A 24262-nucleotide genomic window follows, 5' to 3' on the forward strand; every position below is an offset into this window, starting at 1 on the left:
ACATTATGGTATGGAATTATTTATCTCGGAGAGTGAAGTTGGGAATATAACCCTGAATGCTGGGTGTTTAACCCGAACCTCAGCTGCTAAGTGCTCAGCCTGCTCGTACTGTCCTCCTGTCTTGCTCTCCCACCTCCAGGCCCTCCGTTCAACTCCAGCTCCACCTCCTCTCCTGGTCCCCAAATGTGGACATCCTCTGGGGCTCAGTCTTCATGGCCCTCTCCCGCTCCTTGCACATTGTGTCCCTGGCTTTCCTCCAGGCTCCTAACCCTCCCGCCCTGGGACCTCTCCCACTTTCACAACTCCAGTCCTCACCTCTCTCCTGTCTCCCCTACACCTCTCTCTGCCTTTGGGCATCTCCACCCAGACCTGCCCCAACAGCTAAAGCCTGGTGTGTCCACAGCAGACAAGCATCTCCTCTTCCAGCACCTGCCCCTCCGGACTCTCTCTGTATGTTACTATTCTCCCACTCACCCGGCTTCAAACCTCAGCCTCTTTGATTCTTCCTTCTCCCCTCCCCCACACCAAAGCAGCCTATCACATCAGCCTTCAGGCTTTGACGTGGCCCAGCTGCCCTGCTTCCCCCTAATCCAGCCCCATGCCCTGTCACACTTCCTGAAATGCCCACTTCACCCCTCTGACGCTCTGCTCTAACCCCTTTAAAAACTCCCTGCTTTAGATAAAGTCCAAACGCCAACACTTGAAACCCTCCACACTCTGACCCAGCCTACCTTTCCTACCTCATCTCCTGCTTCTCTTACCAACCCTCTGCTCCAAACACACCGTGCTACCCGCTGATTCTGAAGCATCCCATTTCTATTCCCACTTCCACGTGTTTGCGTGCACCACCCCTCCTCCCTGGCCAGCCCTTCCTTTGCACCTCTGTGTCACCCTTCCTTCGGATTGATCCCACTTCCTTCACCAACCAGCCCTCCTTCGTTCATTCCTCAGGCATCTTTCACTAGCATCTCTTTGGCCCTCATTTCTTCATTCAAATTGGCTCAGGTGAGATGCATGCATGCTCCAAATCCCCACACCTCCCTCTTCTAGGGTACAAGTATATACTGAGCACCCACAGCGGACCAGGCACTGTACAAGGCACTGGAGTTACAACGGTTGGAGGAGGCGCAAACTTTGTGCCTCACAGAACTCAGGAGCAGGGCCAAGGGGCTGACAACAATCAATTGAAGAATTATAGTCAATAAATGTGACCTCTCAGCTGTGCCAAATGCTACAAAGGGAAAGTACTGAAAGCAGGTAACTGGGAGAAAAGGACCCCATTAGGTTATTCAGGGCAGGCTCTGTCGAAGGGGTAAGATCTTCTTCGGGAACCTGCCTTCTCTCCCCACATGGCCTGAGTTCCTGGAAGCAGGCCACGCTCCACTCACCCTCTCTGTGGTTTTAGCATTTGGCACAATAGGTGAAGAAGTCCATGAGTGACTCTGGTGCAGGAAGGGGAGGATTTTGGAACAAGAAAGCATCTCATCTAGGAACAACTGAGCCAGAGTCAGAACACCATCAAAGACAGGCCTGGGCTCAGTTTGAGCCCTGCCACTCATTAACTGAGCACAGTACTCAGCCTCTCTGTGCCTCAGCTTCCTCGTCTATAAACTAGGCTAACCGCCTCCCTCACAGCATGGCCAGGAAGGTTATGCGATCGAGTACACATAAAAAGCCCTCAGGCCAAGTACAGGGAAGCACCTACTCACCTACTCAATGGTGGCTGCTGTCATCAGTCATCATTTTTATTATTGTTAGAAGATTCAAAAACAGGAAATGAGCTCTGAAAATTGTATACCAGGTCATCAAATTTAGGCCAAGTCACTACTGAGATCAGCCACATGGCCTTCTGAGCACCAGACTGTCTACAGTCTAAACAGGACATGAGCCCAGGGGAGTTTCCCCAAAAGCAAGGTGGCTCCTGCCAGCCAGTGGAAGTACCCCAAATCTGCTCTGCCTGAGTCTGGCTTCCTGCTCTGACTTATCCCAGGCTTTGAGGCCCCAAAAATCTGAGGCAAAAGAGAGGATGCTAAGGTCAAAGGTCATCATGGCCACTTTCTAACATGCCTGGCACTTACATATACAAGGAAACACAAGAGGAAGCTTCATCTTTCCAAGTCTGGCCTTCCTCTCTCCTCCCTCTATCCTCTTCTGACTGGGGGCCAGAGGGCAGTGCAGGGTACAGTAGGCAGAATAATGGCCCACCATAGATGTCCACATCCCAAATCTTGGACCCTGTAAATATGCCAAATTACATACATGGCAAAGAGAAATTAAGGCAGCAGATGGGATTAAAGTTGCTAATCATCTGACCTTAAAACAGGGAGACTATCCTGGATTATGCGGGTGGGCCCAGCGTAATCACAAGGGCCCTTTAAACATGGAAGAGGGAGGCATAAGTCAGAGTCAGAATGAGATGTGAGAAAGACTTGAAGATGGAAGAAGGGCCATGAGCCAAGGAATGCAGGCAGCCTCAAGAAGCTGGAAAAGGTAATAAAATGGATTTTTCCCTGGAGCCTCCGTTAAGAAAGTTTGCCAACACCTTAATTTTAGCCCAAGGAGACCCATTTTGGACTTCTGACCTCCAGGACTGTCAGATAATAAATCTGAACTGTTCTAAGTCACTAAGTTTGCGGTAACTTGCTATAGAAACAATAGAAACTAATATACAGGGCTTTTAAACAGCTTTCCCTGAGAACTTAGGGCTTTGGAGGCAATGCCTAGAGTCAGAGTTGGGGCAGACATGGGCTTTAATAGAAGGATGCTTAAAATATTTTTAAAAAATCACGAGTGCAGTAAAAAGAGTCTGGGGTCAGAGAGCTTGATCCAGTCTGTCTGTTGGCCAGCTATGTAACCTTGCCGCACTTCATTTAGCCTCCCTGAGCCTCAGGGCCTCATCTATAAACAAGAGGATGGCCACCTCACAGGGTTGTCATGAGAATTCAATGGGCAATGGGTATGACAGAGCCTGGCCCAGAGGAAGCAGTCAGGAAGCATTAGCTGCCCTTCCAGCTTCCTTCCTTTTACAAAGTCTTCTCTAAGGATTAAGCACAATCACAGAATTTCCTATCCCGTTCTCTCCTCCACGAATACAGGAATCAAGAGGAGCAGAATCCCACCTCCCTCAATCCACCCAAGAAGCTGGAGTCAGGCTGGGGCACCGTTCACTCATGTATTCATTCAACAAATCCTTATCGCATGGCCAGGGCTGAGGTGGGGAGCAAAACACAATGGTCTCTAACTTGGTGGAGTTTACAGTTTAGTAAAACAGACAATGATCAAACAGACAAACGCATACACCATCCATCAGCGACAGCTGCCAGGGAGAGGTGCATAGGCTACAAGTGACAGCGCTGGAGGGTGGGGGTGATCAGGCCAGGAGGCCAGAGACGGTGCTGCAGGGGAAAACTGAGTGAGCTGAAGATGGATTACACATTAACTAGGTAATAGAGGGAAGAAGAGAAGCCCAGGCAGAGGAATAAAACAACAAAAAGGCCTGATGGTGGGAGGGAGTGAGGCCCAAAGTAAAAGAAGGCCAGCATGGAAAAGGGGGAATTAGGGAAAGAAACAAAAAAGAATGACTCTCAAGTTCACCTGGATAGGGATGGTACCATTCCTGGAAACAGGAAACACTGGAAGAGGCCAAGCTGGCGATGGGGAGACCATGAGGTCAATTTTGGACGTGTGGAGTTTAGGGGACCTCTGGGACATCCAAGCAGAGCCACCACTCAAGAATTTGGATCCACAGGATATGTAAATCTGAAGTTTACAGGTAACCTCTGGGCCAGAGATATAACCATGGCAGTCATGTGAGAGCAAGTAGTGACTGAAGGGGAGGGGGCCTGGGTGAGGTCGCCCACCAGAGGCTGAGAGAAGGGCCTCTGACAAACACGTGACACCCAAGAGCTGAGGTGATGGCAAAGTAGGCTGGAAGAAGTGGCCTGAGAAGTTGAGCGTCATAATGGTAGCTGAGGGGGCAGAGTGTATCCAGGAGGAAGACATGGTCGACAGTATCAAAAATTCCCACAAGGCTCTACAGACGCCACCTCACTGCTGAGACCCTGGTCACCCGGCTGGGCAACGGAACTGGAGAAACCTAATGTCCAGGGGTGAGGTCTACCAGATAATCTCCCAGGGGGCCCTGGGAAGTGACCCAGATATTAGAGGCTCAATTGCTCACAGCTTCCTAGAGAAGAGGGAACATAAGAGTGGAAACCTAAAGCCCCTGCCATCATATCTAATGGCCTGGCCACCGGCTCAAACCAGAGGACAAAAAAGAGCAGACGCCGGCTTGGACCCAACCTCTGTCCTAAGGCAGGTTAAATATGTATAGCTTTAAAACGAGGGCAATACTTGAGATTCGACACCAGGCAAGACGGTAGCTCCTCTGACACGGTACCCAGCTGGCGAGGTGCCTGGACTGGGGCCTCCAGTTGCACCAACGGCACACCCCGTTTTCCAGCAGTTTCACCTCCTCGAGCTGAACCCACTTACCTGGTAAGATCCCCGGACCCTGGACTTTGACTGTCTCCTTTTCCCGTTCGTCCGACTGCTCTGAGTTCTCAACCACCTGATCCAACTCCTCACTCAGCTACAGGGAGAAACACAGAGAGCAGAGAAGTCAGCAACATCAGCTTTGCTTTTCTAGACTAGAATTAGAAAGCAGAAGCTGCTTCTCACTTAATGGTCACACACACACACACAAATCACATGATGTAGGGTAAGTTACACCAATTCTACGGATGAGCCCACTGAAGCTCAGAAAACAAGCAACTTCCTAGGGCTGCCATAACAAAGCACCACAAGCCAGGTGGCTTAAAACAACAGAAATTTATTCCCTCAGTAATGGAGGCTAGAAATCTGAAATCAAGGTATTGTCAGGGTTACTTCTGGGGACTGAGGGAGAATCCTTTCCATGCCCCTCTTCTAGCTCCAGGTAATGGCCAGCAATCTTTGGTTCGCAGGTGCATCTAATCTCCAATCTCTGCCTCCATCCTCACCTGGAGTCTCTGTCTCCACGTGGTCATTGTCTCATAAGGACACAATTCATACTGGATTAGGGCCCATCCTACTCCAGTACGACCTCATCTTAACTAAACACACCTGCAACGACCCTACTGCCAAATAAGGTCGCTTTCTGATGTACTGGGGGTTAGGACTTCGACATATCTTTTTGGGAAACACAATTCAACCCACAACATTTTCCATGGCCACAGGGCCAGGAGGCACATCCAAGTTGGTCTAGTTCCAAAGGCCACCGTCTTAACCACTTCCCAAAGAAGGGAGAAACACGGCTGAGAGAGAAGAGGGAACAGTGAAGTTGGTGTCAGAGCTAAAGTCCCTGGACTCAGGCTGCAAACCGCAGACAAAGTGGGGAGGGCAACCCACCCAGGGACAGGTGCTACTAAGTAGCCTGGCAGCAACCTCCACATCATCAGTGTTCTCACCTGTGGAATGGGGGCAACGATACAATGATAACCAGGCTCCTTAGTGTTAAGGAGAGCAAGAGAGATCAAGACCAGAGTTTCAAGGAGGACCTATCACTGGATTAGGAGAGTAGGGGAGAGGACAGATTTCCCAAGTATTTTCTCAGGCTCACAGTGTTAACGCCTAAGCTCTCAGGACACTTCCATTAAGAATTCATCTCTGAGTGGGGAGGGTATATCTCAGCGGTAAAGTGCGTGCTTAGCATGTGCAAAGTCCTGCGTTCAATCCCCAGTACCTCCATTAAAATAATAAATAAATAAACCTAATTACCTCCCCCTAAAACAAAAAACAAAAAAAAATTTACTTCTAAGAAACTTGAGTTAAATAAATCTCTTCTGTATCTAAGACGCTTCCACCTCCCTCTCCATGCCTCCGCTTCTGCCCCTTACAATCAGGTAAAACCTTTAAAGCCCTCCAAGCCCAAAAGAAGTCAACGAGAGAGGGCTGGGAGGCTGGACAAGGCACCATGAGATCCAGGCCTCCCGCGGGAACACAGATCAAGATGTCCCCAGGCTGTCGCTGGCCAAAGGGAAAGGAGGATATCAGTCCTGAGAAGGCCCAAAGTTCTCTGATCGAAGCCTCACACAGATTCAGCCTAACTCTAACATGCTCTTAACCCAGTTCCCCTCCTGCCTATCAAAAGCCATAACGAGGCCATCTCCTTGTCTGACCCTGGCCAAGTTCTCAAATGCCCCATCCCGCAGAGTCAAAATCTCCCTCAGTAAAGCTGAACTCACATCTAAATCCACTCTCAGAAAGTTCCATGTAAGAGAGATTCAGGAGGCCTCCTTCTTCTGAAGGTGAGAGATGTGGACTTCAGAAAGGGGCACTGAAGAAGGCAAGGGGCAGGCTCCTTCCAGTGCTTCCCCCACAGGGGTGCCCCCAAACAGAAACTGGCTCTACCCTTGGCCTTGCTTCTGCAAATAGGAAAACTGCTTATATTTTACTAAACATTTTAGGAGCCCTGCTAGGTGAGGAGTACTGTAGGTTACAGGTAGATGATGAGAGACACGGTCCTGTGAACCAGGACCCCAAGCTCCCTAGGAGCAAAAGCTGCCCACACCCTGTCAACACGAGCCAGCATTCACTGAGGGGTCACTACTGCCAGGCACTGAGCTAAGCACTTTCCACATTCCAGCTCCTCTAATCCTCAGCCCTGTGAGATGTGGACTATCATTACCTTCATTGTGCAGATGAATCAACTTGAGGCTCAGAGGAGCTGTGACTTGACAAAAGTCACACAAACGGCAAGAAGCAGAGCCAGGATAGGAACGTGGGCTTTTGGACTTCAAAGTCCCGTATTTACCCACTATGCTTTGTTCCTTATAAACCTGAAAATTTTCAGTCAGGGAAAGACACAGCTCATTCCCCAGGATTCCTCTACTGCCTAGGGTTAAGGATCTAGGGGTCACAGAACCCACAGCACTGGATAAAATCCATAAGGCTCCTCTTGGATAAAGGAAATGATAAAAGAAATATAGAAATCTCCCAAAGTCAGATTCCAGCCCAGGTCCTACACTAGAAAATGGCAAGCCTCTGCAAATCTCATCTGTCTTCAGCTTAGCTTCCCCTTCTACTATGGGGCTAAGCCACCTGCTTTATATACTCCACACAGTATCAGTGCCGATCAAGACAGCAGCAGTTCATACGAGGACTGGAAGAATGTTAGACTCGTCTGGGAAGTCAGTCTTTACGGTGCATGTGGGATTTGAGATCCCTCCTTGAATAATGGGAGGAATTTTAACCAACGGAGCTTGAAAGAGGTTAAAGAAGAAGGAATAGTGCGAGTATAGGCTTAGCAGGAGCACATTTTTAAAAGGTGAGTTTCCAGTGTGGCCAGAACCTAGGCGGGTGAGATGATGACGGTAATAGAAGCGATGGCTGCAGAACTGGGAAAGCTTCCTAAGAAGTTCAAGCTGTTCTGGGGAGACCAATGGCAGCATAAAATGTATGTAAAAAGGAATGCCCTGAGATCAAGGTAGGGCCCCCAAACAAATCTGCAGAGCACGGGAGACACCCAAGGGAGAGCTGGTTAGAGCACACACAGAGAGACACTAACCTGAGGACTGAGGATGTGGAACTGCCTGAACTTGCCAAGGGAGGGGGGCACGGTGAGGGGCACGGGAGATGGAACCAGAGATGACAAAGGTTTGGGGCTGTAGAGGAGGAGGAGAGCAATTCAATGCTGTCAGCAAGAGTCAGGAGGAGGAGATGGTCTGAGGGAAAAGCTAGAAGCGCAGCCCATGGCTCAGGACAGACAAGAAAAAGACAAAGAACTGCAAAGTGATAGTTCAAAGTTGTGGGAGGAGGTGAGACTCGAGAGAGAAACGAAGCGGAGCGAGAAGCAGCTCTGCCTGTGAAAGCACATTTTCAACGTTAGTTACCCATCAAAACAAATTGTAATTATCCCTCTCGTTAACAGCTGCAAGAGCCACGAGGCCTTGGGCGTGGAGGGGGCTGATGCCCCAGCGCGCCTCCGCTCCAGCTGGAAGGAAAGCGCGGGTGCTTCCACTTGTTGCAAAGAACGCCGGAGTCTTCGGGGCGACCCGGGGTCCTGCCGGGCCTGCTGCCCTGCTGCCTGTGTCCGACAGGGCTTTAATCATTCACCTGCTGTTTACGGGTCGCGGCTTCGGGGCCCCGGCTCCATCCTTTGGCCAAGCGACGGGTGCATCCGGAGGCGGCTCCGCGCCCCGCTTCCTTCCTGCTCCGCTGCTGCTCAGCACGCGGGGACCCCTCCCCCGACACACTCACCGCTCCTCGGAAGCGCGCTCAGCACGCCCGGACGCCCCCAGTAGCCCAGCCGCCCGGACCCCCGGGACCCGCTCCGCATCCCGGGAAACTTTGCTTCCGACCCCCCTACTGCCTTATACCTCCTGGTAGGATGTGGAGAGCTCCTGGCGGATCATGGCACTGACCCGAGCTAACGCACACCTGAGCCCGCTGCGGTCCGCGGGGAACAGCGAAGCGAGCACAGCAGTTGCAGCGCCGAGACCTGCCCGCTCCCCGGGGTAAAACCGGTTCGGAGGAGCGGCTTCAAGACTAGGCGGGGCCGCACTTGGCGCATGCGCCTCACTCCCGACGCCGCAGGAACCGCGTAAGGGTTGCTGGGAAATGTAGTTCCGCGCAGGTGGGCGCCTCTCAGCTTCCCTGAGGCAGCAAAGCCCGCGCGTTCCCCATTGCCAGGCTTAACCCGCGCGTTAGATGCACGTGCTCTTCGCATATCTTACTTCCTCTCTTTATTGGTGGGGAAAGACGGAAAAAGTGAATGGAAAATGGAACAAGGGAGCCAGGTCAGGCCGGTAGGAGATCCTAATCTATAATTGTGAAAGGAAGCTTGCCCTGGTGGTTTATAACCATAATAAATGTCTGGAGAGCACTCTGTATGTTACAAAGCACTTTCACGCGCTTTATGCCCTTGATCCGGCAAGGAACCCTGTACGAAGGGCATTTTCCCACTGCTTTACAAATAAGGAAACTGAGGTACTTTGTTTCAGAAAGCATGGGGGCCGTGACCAAGTGAAGATTATTTAATTCAGGAACAGATGACAGAATCCAAGTTCTTTCCATTATTCCTGGAGCAGACTCTAGGAGTCAGGACCTCTAGGTTTTTATCCTGGCCCTGCCCCTCTCCCACAGATCTTGTAATACTCAGCCCTCCTCTGTTGGCCTTAGAATGCAACCACTAAGCCCTGCCCTGCTTCGCAGGTCCTTACCAGAGCCAAAATAGGTCATGCAGCAAAACCCAAAGGTGCTGTTCATGGCAGCAGAGAACCCCTGCCCTGAATATGGTGGAAAATTGGGCGTTTGCCCTGTGGCAGGGTGGGCCTGAGGACCACATCTCCCCCTCCTCCCACTGCCTGAAACAGCTGTTCTGTGTAGCCGCCCTGGGCTGCTGAGTAGTGAAGCAGATAGAGGTTGCTTATGCCTTGGTGAATGCTGCTCTGTGTCCCCGGCAGCTGTAGCTCTGCAAATCCCTGCACTCAGGCCACTCAGGGCCTCTTCCTTTCTCGGTGGCAACCACAGTAGCACCAAGCACATCAGAGCACCCTGGACCTCCAGATTGTCAGTAGTGGGAGGCCTCCACCACCTCTTCTGTCCACCCTAGCCCAGTCCAGGCCCTCTGCTCTCACATCTATTAAATGGGACAATATATATATAGCACCTAACATCGTAGGCACTCAACAAATGTGTGTTAAGTTTATGAATGAAACACTTACTCCAGCCATTTCATTTGACAGTTGCTTGTCAAAATGAACAACTTACTGCATGAATACAAGGGGGCTGATAGGACAAGTCACACAATCATAGAAGTTTAGAGCTGGAAGGAACCAGAGAAATCTAGTCCAGCCCTATCATTCCTTTCTACTTTTTGTCGGTATGACCAAGCTGGAAAATTGTGGGCTCCCACATTTGAAGGAGATAATAATACAATATTTGATGTGGTTTAACAAATACAATGTGCTGGGCACTGGGATATAGACATGAATGGGGTACTCTGAGGTCTTTGCTCTGTGGCTCTTCCATGCTAGAGTTGAGAGACAGACCAGGAACATGTCAGAAGAATTTTCTGTACTTGCTGTCTCCAAGTCCCATTTCCTCATGAGCACACACCAGTCAGCCTTCATGTTCTCCACTCCATTGAAAGGGTGTTTGTCAAGGTTACAAATGACCTCTGAGTTGCCACTTACCAGCTTTATGATTCTAGAAACTTTCTTTAATTTCTCTGTGTGTCAGTTACCTTACATGTACAATAAGAAGAGTTCTGAGAAGATTAACTGAGTCATCAAATGTAAAGTACTAGGAACACAAAGTCCGGCACATTGTGAGGGTGTAGTATAGAAGTATTAGTGATCCTATTGCAAAATGGAACTATTGATCTTCCTATCCCAAATCTGCTCCCAGCCCAGGCTTTCTCACTGTAATAAACTCCATCCTCCCATTTGCTCTAGTCAAAAACTCTGGAGTCATCCTCAGTTCCTCCCTTCCTCTTATGCCCCACATCTAAATCAGCAAATCCTGCTGGCTCTACTTTATTCAGAATCTAACCACTTTTCATAAACTCCATCATCAGCACCCTGGTAGAAACCACCAGCATTTCTCATGGATTACTTTCAGCTGCCTCCTAGCTGGTCCTCTTTCCTTCCACCCTTGCCACAACTGTGGTCAATTTCCAACACAGCAGCCAGGGAGAGCCTGCTAAACGAAGTCAGATCATGTCACCCCTCTGCTCTGATCCCTCCAAAGCCAAAGTCCTCCTAACGACTTAGAAGGTGCTATGGGATCTGTCCTGCAGCCCCTACCTTTCCTGTTACTCCTCCCCTTGCTCTCTCAGCTTTAACATGCTGAGCCTGAGAACCTTTGCATTGGCAGTTCCCTGTTCTGGGACTGCTCTTAACCTGGGTATCTCCATGACTCACTTCCTCACCACCTCCCAATATCACCTTATCAGCACTGCCTCCTCTGAGCACCTTGTTAAACCAGGAAACCTCATTGCTAGCACATCCCCATATGCTGCTTTATTTTTCTACCTTGCATGTACCACCTTCTGACTTTCATTTATTGCACTAGAATGTAAGATCCATGAAGGCAGGGTTCTTCTGTGTTTTGTTCATTGCTCTATCCAGTGCTTCCAACAGCACCCAGCAGTTACTGGTACTCAAAGAGTCACTGAATAAATAAACAAACAAAATAGTTTCACCTACTGACAAGAGCTCTAAAGAAGGGAAACGAGGATATGTGATAGCAAGTGCTAGGGCAGCTGTGGGAGGAGGTGCTGATCTCAGGGAGTCAAGAGAGGCCTCAAGATGGTAGTTACTTGTGAGTTGAGACCTGAGTGATAAGAAGGTCATGACGACCTGCACCCCAGAAAGAGGTCCTGGCTGGGACCCCGGCAGAAGGCAGTGTGGCTGGAGGGGACCAATGGAGGAGCACTTAGAAGACAGAGGGGCAGGCAGAGGCCAGATCGCGGAGGTGGGGTGCGCTAATCCTGGCTCGTTTGCTCTCAGATCCTGTCCTCGCCTCTCCTCAGCTCTGGGTTATAAGGACTGGCCCTAAGGCCTGGGTTTCCACTGGGTTCAGTCAAGAGGAAGCACTGCTGGGAGACTGGAGGGGATCAGGGCAAGGGAGAAGCCAGGGTTTTTCTTTCCCTCACTCTCTGCCCCCAGCAGCTTTCCTTCCATAGGTCCAGCCCCTGATGCAAAGGTTTTTCTGTGGTCCTAGCTTTAGCCAGGTGACCTAGGCCCTAAACTCTAAAAACACCAGGATATTCCTAATCATTCTGCTGTTGCTAATCTCTGGGTTCCCTCAGGGTTGCTTTTCAGCCTCTTCCATCACCTGTGTAACCAACTTCCAGCATTACAGCCATTTTGTTTTACTTAAAATAGCTTCGGGAGGTTGGGGGTATAGCTCAGGGGTAGAGTGCGTGCTTGGCATGTCACAAGGTCCTAGATCCTGGGTTCAATCCCCAGTGCCTCCATTAAAGGGAAAAAGAAAGAAAGGAAGGAAGAGAGAAAGAAAGAAAGAAAAATAAATAAAAATAAATATATGTTTTAAAAAAAGACCAGAAAAAAAAATTTCTTTAAAGAGTCATTTGTTTTCCTTGCAGGTGACTGATTCATTTGGAAAAATAATCTGGTATCAAGTAGAGAAGGGCAGTCACTAGGATGCCTGGAGAAATCCAAGGGTATATGAGCATGCTATTAAATCACAGGCTTACACACAGCATCTCAGGGACGGGGAAGCTAGATCTGATCAACAGAAATTATAGGGAGTTTCTCAGCCTAAATGTCCATCAACAGGTGACTGGATAAAGAAGATGTGGTATATTTATACAATGGAATACTACTCAGCCATAAAAACTGACAACATAATGCCATTTGCAGCAACATGGTTGCTCCTGGAGAATGTCATTCTAAGTGAAGTAAGCCAGAAAGAGAAAGAAAAATACCATATGAGATCGCTCATATGTGGAATCTAAAAAACAAAAACAAAAACAAACAAACAAACAAAAACAAAGCGTACAGGACAGAAATAGACTCATAGACAGAGAATACAGACTTGTGGTTGCCAGGGGGGTGGAGGGTGGGAAGGGATAGACTGGGATTTCAAAATTGTAGAATAGATAAACAAGATTATACTGTATAGCACAGGGAAATATACACAAAATCTTATGATAACTCACAGAGAAAAAAATGTGACAATGAGTGTGTATATGTCCATGAATGACTGAAAAATTGTGCTGAACACTGGAATTTGACACAACATTGTAAAATGATTATAAATCAAGAAAAAATGTTAAAAAAAAAAGAAATTATAGGGAGTTTCTTTTGGCTCAAAGCAGTTCCTAACAAATAGAACTGTAGGGAGAGAAAGGGCTCAAGCAGAGAAGCAGCACCTTGTATGCCAAGGAACATGATACATCAGGGCGGGGGTGATATTCTGAGGGTTTAGAAGGGCCTCTTCTAACCTGGAGATGCTGTGACAGTGTAATGTGGATATACACAGCTTACACGGCTTTTCATGTCCATGTCATTTTTAGTTTCAACACAATCCTATCAATCAGTCAGGCTGATATGTTACTAAAGTAGAAATTGAGATTCAGACAATTTGCGGACAGATCTTGTTTAGGTTGCTCTGCACCAGGAGCCCATTCTGTTGAAGAAGAAAGTGGATGAGAACTTGGTGCAGTCACTGAGGGGAGGTATAGCCCAGTGGTCAGGGCCATATACCTCCTCTCAGTGGCAGACCTGCCTCAAGGGCAGACTCCAGGACACAGCGTTTCGGCTGTGCCACCAACTATGTGACCTTGAGCAAGGTACTCAGTTTTATCATCTGTAAAATGGGCAATAATTGAGTTATAGTGAGGATTAAATGAGTTAATACACATAAAAGTGCTGAACCAGTGCTTGGGACACAGCAAGCCCATCTTTGGTGGCCAGTTCTCCCAACCACAGAATGTTGGTGAGCACCGGGAACTCAGTCCTTGGACCTCCCTCCTTCCTATCCACATGCACTTCCTTGACGATCTCATCCATCCTGCGGCTTTAAGTACAACCTATATGCCAAGGATTCTAAAATTTATGTCTCTAGCCTGGAACTCTTCCTCCAAGTCCAGACTCATACAGCCAACTGTCAGCTTGATACTTCCACTTAGCTATCTAAGTGTTCTCAAACTGACCAAGCCTGATTTTGATCTTCCCCCAAACCTGCTCCTCCTACCATCTCTCCTTATCTCAGTAAGTGGCAACTCCATCCTTCCAGTTGCCCAGCCTGGGGGTCATCTTTGACTCCTCTCTGTCTCTCACACCCCATGGCTCATCTGTCAGCAAATCCTGTCAGCCACACCTTCAAGATATATGCACCATCCACCCACTTCTCACCACGTCCCTTGCTACCATCCTGGTCCAAACCACCACTGTCTCACCTGGATTATTGCAGTAGCTCCCTGCTTCAGTCTCTTCTCAACACAGCAGCCAGAGTCATTCCATTAACATTTTAACTCCTCTGTTCCAGTCACTCAGCCTAAAAGCCAAGATCTTTCAAAAATAAGCTGTGAAGCCCCACAAGATTTCCCCCCTCCTCCATCCTCCTCACCGCCTTACCTCACTGACCTCGCTTCCCACCCCCTTCCCTACCTGCTGTTCCTCCAACTAGCTGGGCACTTTCCTTCCTCAGTATTTATGTATGGATCAGTCTTTCCCTTTGCGGGGACTGCCCCCAGGCTACCTCCCTCACCTACTGTAGATATTTATACCGACAGCACCTTCTCAGTGGGGCCTTCCGTGGTCAGCCTGTTTAAAATAGTAACTCTCAGTGTTCCCTCTCCCTTTTCGTGTTTTTATTTTTCTCCCTAGCATTCACCACTATCTAACATACTTCTCGTGTATCTTACCTCTTGGCTATTTCAGCCATAGAATGTAAGCTCCACGCGGGCGTGGATCTGTGTTGTGCAGCGATGTTTCCAGTGACCTGGTACATGGAGGCCCTCAAAAAGCATCTGCTGAATAAATCAGTGAAGAAATCCTTGAAGAAATGTGACCTATTATTATTTCAGTGCGTATCTTTGACGTGCCCTACCGTTCGCAAAAATCCTTTGGGGACCCAAAATTTAAACACAACTGGGAAGAAGAAAAATCGGCCAAAAGGAAAAGTGAATTAATAAAGTCGGGGGCCTAGTTTATAAATATACTTTCCTAGATGTTGGAATGTTGGGCTGGGCCAACTCTATACCTAATCAAGGAACTGCTGTAACACACGCCGCTCTTTGGCGCAACTTTCAGTCCGCAGTTTGGAGTCGGGAGCCTGGGGTTAAGGTCCGAGCTCCAGGTTTGCGGCTTCGGGTCCCGGCGGCCGAGCGCCCCGGTGCGCGCGGACGGCGCAGAGTCCGGCTCGCGGCCACCCTCACCCGGCCTAGGGGCGGGCGCGCGCGGGGCGGGGTTCCGGGGCCGCGGGGCGGGGTTCCGGGGCCGCGGGGCGGACGCGCTCGGGCTCCAGCGCTCAGGCCGCCCCAGGCCCGGCTCGGCGCACTCACCATGGCGGGCCCCGCGCCTCGGCGGCGGCTGGCCGCGCTGGCCCTGGCCCTGGCCCTGGCGCTGGCCGCGGGGCTACCCGCAACCGGAGCCGGGCAGGCGCCACGTCCCGCCGAGCGGGGGCCCCCGGTGCGGCTCTTCACGGAGGAGGAGCTGGCCCGCTACGGCGGGGAAGAGGTGAGCGGGCGAGCGCGGGCTCAGGGGCCGGACCAGGTAGGGCCTCGCGGAGAGGGAGGCGGGGACCCCGGGAGGCCGTGGCGCCGAGGGGAGGCCCGGGGAAAGGCGCGGGCCGTCACAGGCGCCCCCTCCCGGAGCTCCGGCTCGGAGCTGGGCGCGAGGCCTGCCGGGCTTCTCCCTCCAGGCCCGATCAACGCCCGGGGTTACGGGGGAGTCCCCAGCAGTCGGGGCGCCCTGCTTCCCCCTCTCCTAGCCGGAACACCCTTCCTGAACATTCTCCCTCTTCCCGCGAGCTGTTTCCCTGAGGCGCATTTTGGCTGGCGGTCTGTACAGGAACCTCAGAACTTTTTGTTTTCAGTATAGGTATCAGCTGACGGCAGACACTTCTGCCTGCTCCTTGGAGGAGTGGCGGGGAGGAGGGGGAGTGTGAAGCAAGGCCTGCTCCCTGGCCTAGGGAACTAGATGCTACAGGATCAGGGATTCTGTGCAGGAAAGAGTTAACAGAGCAGGCCTGCTCTCCTTAGAAAGGCCTGCTTGCAAGAGTGGCTCTGGGCTGGTGTCTGCATTTCCAAGGTGTTCCGCATTTAAGAGTGGCTCAGTGTGGGCTCTTTGTACAAACTGTGTTTATGTTGAACACTGCTGGGCAGAGAGGGCCTGCACGGCCAGCCCCCAGGAAAGTCCTTGGGTTCTGAGTCTCTCATGGGCTTTCCTGGGCAGAATCATTGCACATGTGTTGCTGCATTTGGTTGCCAAGGAAAGAATGTGCTCCGTGTGACCCTCATGGGAAGGAGAGAGCGTAAGTGCACAGGTGGATTCCTCTTGACTCCACCTGTGTCTTCTCCCCTTATGATCCAGTTCTGTGTCCTAACTGCATCGCTGTAATAAATCCTACCTCTGAGTACAAGTATATGCTGAGTTCTGTGATTCCTTCTAGTGAATCTCCAAGGTGGGGGTAATCTTGGCCCCCACCCCCAACACAGATCCCAAAGGAAGAGAGAGCTCTAAGTGGGGATTTCTTGCAGCCACCATGCCCACGCTGCAGGATGAGGACTGAGAAAAGACCCTTAGTTTTTTATGCTCATACTATCATGATTGATACTCAGCTGAGGGAAAGAGAGAGGGAAGCTTGAGATGGAAACAGGTTACAGGAAGAATTGTTTTTGGTGTGGAGCCCAGAGGATGTCTACAGGCAGAGAGAGTAAGAGGGGAGGGGGCAGTTGAGAGCAGTTAGTTAGAGATTTGCCCTGGATGGTTCTGGTTTATGCCTCTTGTCCTGAGATAGTTATTAACAGTACCGCCTTTCACTCTGTTACTATTTGTGCAATACATTATATGGTGACCCTAGTTAGAGCATTATACCTTTGAATCATATCTGGGTTGAGTCCCTTTGGGCAAATAGCTAAACCTCTTGGAGTCTTCATTTTTTTTTTTTTTTAATCTGTGGTACTCGTCAGATCCACTAGAAACAGAACCAATAAGAAAAATATATTTTTTTAATTGCAAGAATTGGTTTATGTGGTCAAGCAGACTGGCTAGGCAAGCCTAAGGTCTGTAGAGCAGGCTGTCAGGAAGGGCAGGCTAGAAACCCTTAGGCAGAAGTAGATGCTGCAGCCCACTGGTGGAATTTCTTCTTCCCCAGGGAAACCTCAATTCTGTTCTTAAAGCCTTTCAAGTGACGTGATCAGGCTCACCTAGATTATCCAGGATAATCTCCTTTACAAAGAGTCAACTGATGTAGATGTTAATCACTCTACAAAATACCTCCACAGCGATATCTAGATAAGTATTGAATAACTTAGTACTGTAACCTATCCAAACTGACACGTAATAAGAATCCCTACTCTACACAGGAGTCTGTGAGGATGAAATGAGACGGTGATATACAAACTGCTGAGCATAGGCCTGGTGTGGTCTCAGCATAGTGAGCCTTAATCAATCTTAGCTGCTATTGTTTTTATTAGCTTATCATTACAGATACAAACAAGAGGCAGTATAACAAGCCCATGATCTTCTTAGGCAATTCAGAAATCAAATAAGCTCTGAAAACCAGAAGGTTTTTTTTATAAGTCATTTGACAGCACAACCCGACCTGATCTGACCTCCTTCGGTGATGGAACCTTGTTGGAGCTCCACGGGACTATTTATAGTCTTTATTTACCCTACTTAGTGTGAGTATTCACGTTTATGCTTTACTGTGGAAACAGTAATATGGTTGGTTATGGGGTGCTGCCTCAGACCCCCTGTAGGTGTTGCAGCATGCACCCCGTAACACCTTTCTACAATCTGACAAATTCTGAATTCAAAAACTCATCTGACCCATAAGAGTTTCTGCTAGGGGATTGTGGGCCTTGTGTAAGAAATCTTTCCGAAACATCGAGCTGTGAATGTCTCATTTCTCCTATAATCATTTGAATGAGAGTCAAGGCAGACCCACCTGTTGGTGGTTTGTGGTCAAAGTTTGGACACCGTGCAGGGAGCTGCATAGGATCTTCAGTGGATGCTTTAGATTGGAAATCACGAGGTGGGGGTGGTGGGTATAGCTCAGTGGACGTGTGTGTATTTAGCATGCGTGAGGTTCAGTCCCCAATACCTCCATTAAAAAAGAGGAGAGAGATTGGAAATCACAAAAGACAGGGGTCCTGGCTGCTGGTGTCTTTCACAGAACCTACGGCGTTCTGGACATACTGCATGAGGCCCTATGCTTCTTTACTCCTTTGGGGCAGATTGCGTTCTCAGAGTGATGCACAGCAAGGCTCCCTGAATCATTCACACGTGGGAGGATGAAGACAGCTACATGTGTGCTTCCAGCATGAATTAGTCCTCTCAGAATACCTGTCGAAATCTGGCCTCCTTGATGCCTCTTCGAAGGCCATTTTCCCAGTAATTCTAGTAAGGCTTGCATCAAGGAGGCCATTTTTAAGGACCTGTCCTGTAGATAACACATAGATCATGGAGTAAGCATGTTGAGCAAAAATGAAAGTATGTCAAGAAAGGTCACATGTTTCCAGAGGGCCTTCCAGTGCTCCTTGAGTTCTTCCGCTGCCCTTATATGCAGACGCATTGATCGCACACTTTCACCAGCAATTTTTCCACGTCACAGCAGCTGTTCTCATAGCCGGGTTCCACTGTTTACAAGTTACAGGTCAAAGACTGGCGTTCAAGTTTTCAACAAGGAAGGATGCCATGGGAAGGGCCAGGGCTTTAGAGTCGAACAGGTATGAGTCTGAATTCTGGCTATTCATTCATTTTCCAGCAGAAAAACGGCTGGCAAGTTATTTAAACTCAAAGCCTCAGTTTCTTCATCTACAAAACAGGCATAGTAATACCTCCCTCTAAGGTCAATATAAAAATTGACCTAAGTGACATACGTAAGTATAAGTAAATGTGTATAACAAATGGAGAGCACTTAGCACAACAGATTCTCAGTAAATGCGAATTTCCCTGCTCTTCCTTTGATTACACCTAAAATATATTAATTGTCCTGAATTACAGGCCTCTAGTAGCCAGCGTGCTTGGCTGAGGGCCCAGCCCAGGCAATGTGATCAAAGTAATATTCTTGCATGACTTACCCTCACATTGCACTTTTAGAATTAAGTAACAGCATAAATCACAAGCCTTTCATGAGTTTGGTCTTCGTTCTTCCTTGGGAAATGAATGTGTGCTGGGACTAGGGGTGAGAGGGGTGTACTGTCTTTGCTGCTGGTGTTCCAACCTGTATGTCAGACACTGGAGTCTTAAGAATTTTCCCTGACGGAGACGAGTCAGTGGCACAAGAAGTATATTTTCCTCCATCACGGCAATAGAGGGAAACGGTGGGGGAAGGCTTGGTTTATTAAGGGAAACAGATGTCATGAAGCAGTTAGTTGGGGCAGGGAGGCTGGGGTGACTTCGAGGATTCTCTTTGATCCAGAGGAAATGTCATCCTTAACCCTCCAAGTGCAACACTGATTTTTGCCATCCTCAGAAGACATTTCTGCCTTAATTGCATTGTAGTAGGAGACCAAGTGCAGGGAGGGCCGCCCCACCCTCCCCCGCCTGCCCCCCGCACGCTCAGCACGACATCTGGGCCTGGGACCAGATGTTTGAATTTAACAAACACATATTAAGTGTTTGTTATTAAAGAGCCAACTCTGCCAGGCACTGTCATTGACTCATTGACTCATTTAATGATGACCACAGCCCCCTGAGGAAAGTGCTGTTATCATCTCATTTTTCAGGTGAGGAAGGAGGCACAGGGAGGTTAAGTAACTTGCCCAAGGTTACACAGCTAGTGAGTAATAGAGGTGGACCAGGCTGTGCTTTCTCCGGCTTGTGCAAATTAAATGAGCCACCGAGAGCCTCCCTTTCAGGCAGCAACCTGTTCTGGGATATATTAATTCGGTCTAAGAAGAGAGAGGGCAAACATGACCAGAAATGTGGTTTAGCTTTGGAGTTTATGTAGAACAACCCTGGACCCTGAACTTGGCCAGGGCCCTTCTGGCCATTAGGGTTATTCTTTGTAAATAAAATGTCTGTGCTCAGTCACCAGCTCTCCTTGGAATCTGCACTAAGCAGGGAGGGGGGCTACAGGTATTTTCTGCTTTTCTAAAACTTAACAATAGTGAAAAGCAGGGCTGTGCTTTCTGTGGAAGAGTCAGTTTGGACAGACAGCAAAGCATTTCTAGACAGTGAAGGCTGTTGGATAGAGGCAGGTGAGTAAAGATGTGAAACCACCCTCTCTAATTACACAATAGAACGATGGCTTGTAGCCATTTGGCTGTGTTAAGGAATGTATTTTGCATCCTACCCCAGTATACACACACACACACACACACACACACACACCTGAAACAAAAGTGCCATGAAACAGTCTTTCTTACTATGTGTGATGCACTCTAATGTTTTCTAGTTTCTGTTCTTCTTTGAACTTTTTGTTCTTATTTCATTTTTTAAAAAAACTCTATTGATAAATCACTAAATTGATTCTGTTGACCACTAATATGTTATCAATGCCAACTGCAGTTAGGAAAACACGGCCTTAGACTGTTATTGGAGGCCCCGGGTGTTTCTGCAGGAGAGAATGTTGGTAGCAGTTTCTTTCTCAAGAAGAGTCCCTGGTGAGGAACTTCTGCCCCGCCCCCGGCCTCTGGTGCGGGGTCTGAGGGCCTCAGAGGCTCAGGGGCCGCCAGCCCACAGCCGGCCCCCCTCCCCCACCCCACAGCTTGGGTAGCCCCTGGTCATGGTAGGTCACACCCGAGGCAGGCACTCTCTCCAGGCCCTGCTTGGCCACGGGCGGGGAGGAAGGCCAGATGGTAAGGCAAACCCACCACCCAGAGGAAAGATAAAGGCCCAGCCTGGTTCATGCAGGTGGCTCCCTGGTTCCCAAACCTCTGGGTACCTCTGACCTGTGTCTTGCCTTGTGGTCTTGAGTCTTTTGGATGAATTTCCCAGGACACACTCACCATTTCCTGGTCCCAGGCAAGTGCAGGGTCCTTGTGCTGTGTGCTTTCCGGTGGGGCAGGCCAGAGAGGGGACCGAGCCTGGGATTCCACGGCTCCAGGTTCCAGACCCCGCTTTCCCTCTAATACGCTCTGTGACTCCAGGCAAGTCTCATAATCTCCCCAGGCCTGGATCGTCACATCTGTCAAATGAAAGTGTTAGATTATCTTCAAGGCCCCTTCTGGTTTTAAGTAAAAATTCCTCCAGAGTTCTTACCTGTCTCTTGGGAATTGCATTTTTTCCTGTCCTTCCTTTAGCGTACCCATGAATATAGCAAACAATAAAGTGTAAAACTCATTGTTAGAACTGCAAAGAAACAGCATTGCTTGTATATTTCTAGCACTGTAAATGGTTTTTTGAAGGACAAACCAGTAAAATATAAAAAGTGATTACTTTGTTCATCTACTTTGGCCCGGGAACTCCATGTACTGAAATAGGCCTCAAGGAAATAACTCAGTAAACTATAAAGTAACTTGTAGAAAGACATTCGTAAAGTTGCCATTTATAGTTCTAAGGAATTGGAAACAATCCAGATGCCCAAAATAGAAGGATAGCTAAACAGTGCCCAGCATCACTAATATAAGATAGAGCTGTTTAAGTGACAGCCGTTTTGGTTATATCAATGCATGAAAATGCTTGTATGAACTAAAATTTACCTATAAGGAGCGAAATATAAAATAGATCATTTACACTGATTACATCCATTTATGTAGATGAAGATGAAAGGAAGTTTGGGCTGATTTAGGTAATTCATCATTTAATTTTCTTTTGATTTTTTAATCTGTGTAGAGTTGCTTCAGTTCCTGATTCTTTTTTTAGAGAGAAAGGTATTGCCTTGGGCTTGTCATGATAATTTGTAACTCTTCCAAGTTTGTGTGTGCGCAGGTAGGGCTGGCTGGCTGAGAGTAGGCTTGCAGAAGGCTGCTTTATAACTTCACCCACCGTCCTCTGCACAGCCCTTGAGCTGGAAGAGCTGGGCTCTTTGCCTCCTCCTCACGACTTTTCTTCTGCTTTCTAGGAAGATCAGCCCATCTACATGGCAGTGAAGGGGGTGGTGTTTGATGTCACTTCTGGAAAGGGTAAGTGGCTTGGCTTTATGAATCCTTACTTCTGGGGAGCATGGCAGCCAGAGTGGGTGCTGGAGGTGGGAGGAAAGGGAGGGAACGCTGAGCAAGTCCTTTTCTCCGGATGGAGTTAGCAGTGTTTATCAGTGTTACACTTCAACAGTTTTTTCCTAATAATATCATGCTCCTGCTCAAAAGTCTTCCATGGCTCCCTGCTGCCTATAGAATCAGAGTCAAACTGGTTGGCTTGCCTTAGTTAAAGCAGTGAGAGGAAAAGTATCGCTTAGCAAAGCATTGAGATCATAGAACATTATAAAACACTCTAATGCCATTTCATGGTTTCCCTGACGGAAACTACAACTGATATCATGGAAGTGGTTTTGTGATAGTTCATTGTTTATTTGATACCAAACAAAAGATGTGTGGAAATAGACTTGGCTTCCATGAACATTTAAGAAGAAAGAACATTTTTCTTCTTTACATTTTAAATATTTTTAAGAGATTATTTTCATTCTGTATTTTTAAAAGGTCACATCTCAGCCCAGCATATTCTGAATTAGCAGAATCCAAATGGATGGCTGAGGGCAGCTTATTGGACTTCGGTCCTCACTGCTGCCCCTTTCCTTTGGCCAGAGCCTTTCCAGGACTGGGTTAGGTCTGGAAGCCCCTACTGTGTACAGCTTCCACTCACAGCCTCTTCCTTCCTCCCCACTACAGAGTTTTATGGCCGAGGAGCCCCCTACAATGCCCTGACTGGGAAGGACTCCACCAGAGGTGTGGCCAAGATGTCCCTGGATCCTGCAGACCTCACCCATGACACTGTGAGCCAGATTCTGAGCCTCTGTCAAAATGGCCCACCTCCTTGGCCATGGCTTTTTTCCTCCTCTGGGCTGTAGCAAAGCTTCCTGACTAGCCCGTTTATGTTCCAGTCCACTCAGTGTGGCAGCCAATTGTTTTCTTGAAATAGATATCTTACTGTGCCACTCCCACCCAGAAACTTTCCGTGGCTCCCCACGGCCTTCAGAGTCAAGTTCAAACTCGTGTGAACCTGTGATCAAGCTCAGTGCTCTTCACAGTTTGCCTCCAACCTGCCCTGGCAGCCCCATCCCCCTTACAGTCTGCACCCGCCACCCCCAGTCTCTTAGAGATTTGCTGTTAATCTCCGAGACCCACTTTCCAGGCCACCCTTGGTAGTTCAGAGGAGGGACAGGTCTGAGAAGCAGAGTCTCCCCCTCACGCTCGTATTTCTGTGAAGGAGAAAATAGCATTAACAAAGACCATTCCAGGGTCTGAATAATCCCAACAGAAAGGCTGGCATTTACCCCAATTGTGCTCAGATGAGTCAAACTGTCAAGCTGCAAAGTTACAGAAACAAATTAAGGAATGAAGGAGGGGAAGGGTGTGTAAATCTATAAGGAGAGGATGGTAGCGAGCAGAGGGATTAATTGGGCAGAGACGGTGGCTGCAGACACACAGAGTGCACCCCGTGCTGGCCCATGTTCTCTGGAATCATTAATTCGTACATCAGTCAAACCACAAAACATGATGAAGCCATTGCTCCCCACAACATCACCCCCTAACACACACATACACACACAGGGTTGTCTTATAAAAAGTTACTTGTCCATGATTTGGTTTTTGAGATATTTTTTCTCTTGCACTAGGGGCGCGGGGAGAGTAAGGCAGCGGGGGAGGGGATGGTGGAGCCAGTGCCAGGCACCAGCCACTCATTCCCATCCCTGTATTTCTTGGGCTTTTCTCCCCAAGACCGGCCTGACGGCCGAGGAGCTAGAATCCCTGGATGATGTCTTCACCAGAGTGTACAAAGCCAAATACCCCATCGTCGGCTACACGGCCCGAAGAATTCTCAACGAGGACGGCAGCCCCAACCTGGACTTCAAGCCTGAAGACCAGCCCCATTTTGACATAAAAGATGAGTTCTGACATCCCACCTGGAGGAGCTCATTGCTGAGAGGGTGAGGCAGGGAGACACTCAGGGGCGGAATCTCCTGCAAAACAGGTTGCCTGGGCCTCTGGTCATCGGTTCTGAATAAAGCAGGCATTTACCTGGAATGCGGGATGCCCTTTGTTGCCCGTGGACAGGTGCTCTGTCCACCCAGGTATCCTGCCCACACCAGCCAGGGTGGTAACAGTAGCCGAGGGGGCACCTCCTGGGTGTCAGCGTGGGCTGTGTGGGCAGTGGAATTACGAGTGACCTTTAGTTCTTCTTTATATTGTTCTGTACTTGGCAAGATTTCTACTGTGACCATGTTTACTCTAGAATAAGCACCAAAATAAACTTCCTCTTTTCACAAAAGGTGAACTCTTCACACACGCCCTCTCCTTGTAGCCTCGTCAGCACCACTCGTCAGCGGCAGCCCCGTGCTGCCCCTCTGCTGCCCTGTAAGGGGGCCGGGCAGCAGAGGCATCTGAAAGATGTGGCAGAAATGGGTGGATTAGGTGGAGGGTGGAGTCTGCAGCTGGGAAGTGGTGAGGAGGCCCCGGGTCCAGTGTGGGCAGAGCCTGGCC

At 49.0% G+C, this 24262-nt stretch overlaps 2 protein-coding genes across 11 annotated transcripts in view; one reads left to right on the top strand and one right to left on the bottom strand.

Annotated features, from left to right (window-relative positions):
- PACC1 (proton activated chloride channel 1) overlaps positions 1-14492 on the bottom strand; it is a 41511-nt gene extending 27019 nt beyond the window's left edge. For 5 of the 10 annotated variants that reach the window (XR_010377139.1, XM_064477169.1, XM_064477170.1 and 2 more), the window contains exons 1-2: positions 8358-8527; positions 4495-4591 (exon numbers count right to left, since the gene is read on the bottom strand). Coding sequence is in view for 4 of the 10 variants with exons in the window: in XM_064477169.1 (XP_064333239.1) it covers positions 4495-4591; positions 8358-8393 (133 nt within the window). In the remaining 6 variants the exon portion in view is untranslated. Of the gene's footprint in view, positions 1-4494; positions 4592-7871; positions 8067-8094; positions 8186-8357; positions 8528-13909; positions 14008-14377 lie in introns of those variants that run through there. The other 5 variants (XM_010992131.3, XM_064477172.1, XM_010992130.3 and 2 more) reach the window with 5 other exon arrangements.
- Positions 14493-15002: 510 nt separating this feature from the next.
- Positions 15003-24050, top strand: NENF (neudesin neurotrophic factor). Its single transcript, XM_031438610.2, has 4 exons — positions 15003-15191; positions 21688-21748; positions 22451-22554; positions 23501-24050. Exons 1-4 carry the CDS (start codon positions 15018-15020, stop codon positions 23675-23677), a joined length of 516 nt encoding a protein of 171 aa, XP_031294470.2. The 5' UTR covers positions 15003-15017; the 3' UTR covers positions 23678-24050.
- Positions 24051-24262: the final 212 nt, after the last annotated feature.

The sequence above is a fragment of the Camelus dromedarius genome, chromosome 21 (assembly GCF_036321535.1).
Source record: "Camelus dromedarius isolate mCamDro1 chromosome 21, mCamDro1.pat, whole genome shotgun sequence".
NCBI classification, from domain to species: Eukaryota; Metazoa; Chordata; class Mammalia; order Artiodactyla; family Camelidae; genus Camelus; species Camelus dromedarius.

What these genes read in the sequence shown, in the direction of transcription:
- NENF (XM_031438610.2), top strand. Translation starts at nt 15,018, where the DNA reads ATGGCGGGCCCCGCGCCTCGGCGGCGGCTGGCCGCGCTGGCCCTGGCC. An exon ending in CCCGCTACGGCGGGGAAGAG is followed by an intron (nt 15,192 to 21,687) that starts GTGAGCGGGCGA and finishes TCTGCTTTCTAG; the next exon opens with GAAGATCAGCCCATCTACAT. An exon ending in TGATGTCACTTCTGGAAAGG is followed by an intron (nt 21,749 to 22,450) that starts GTAAGTGGCTTG and finishes TCCCCACTACAG; the next exon opens with AGTTTTATGGCCGAGGAGCC.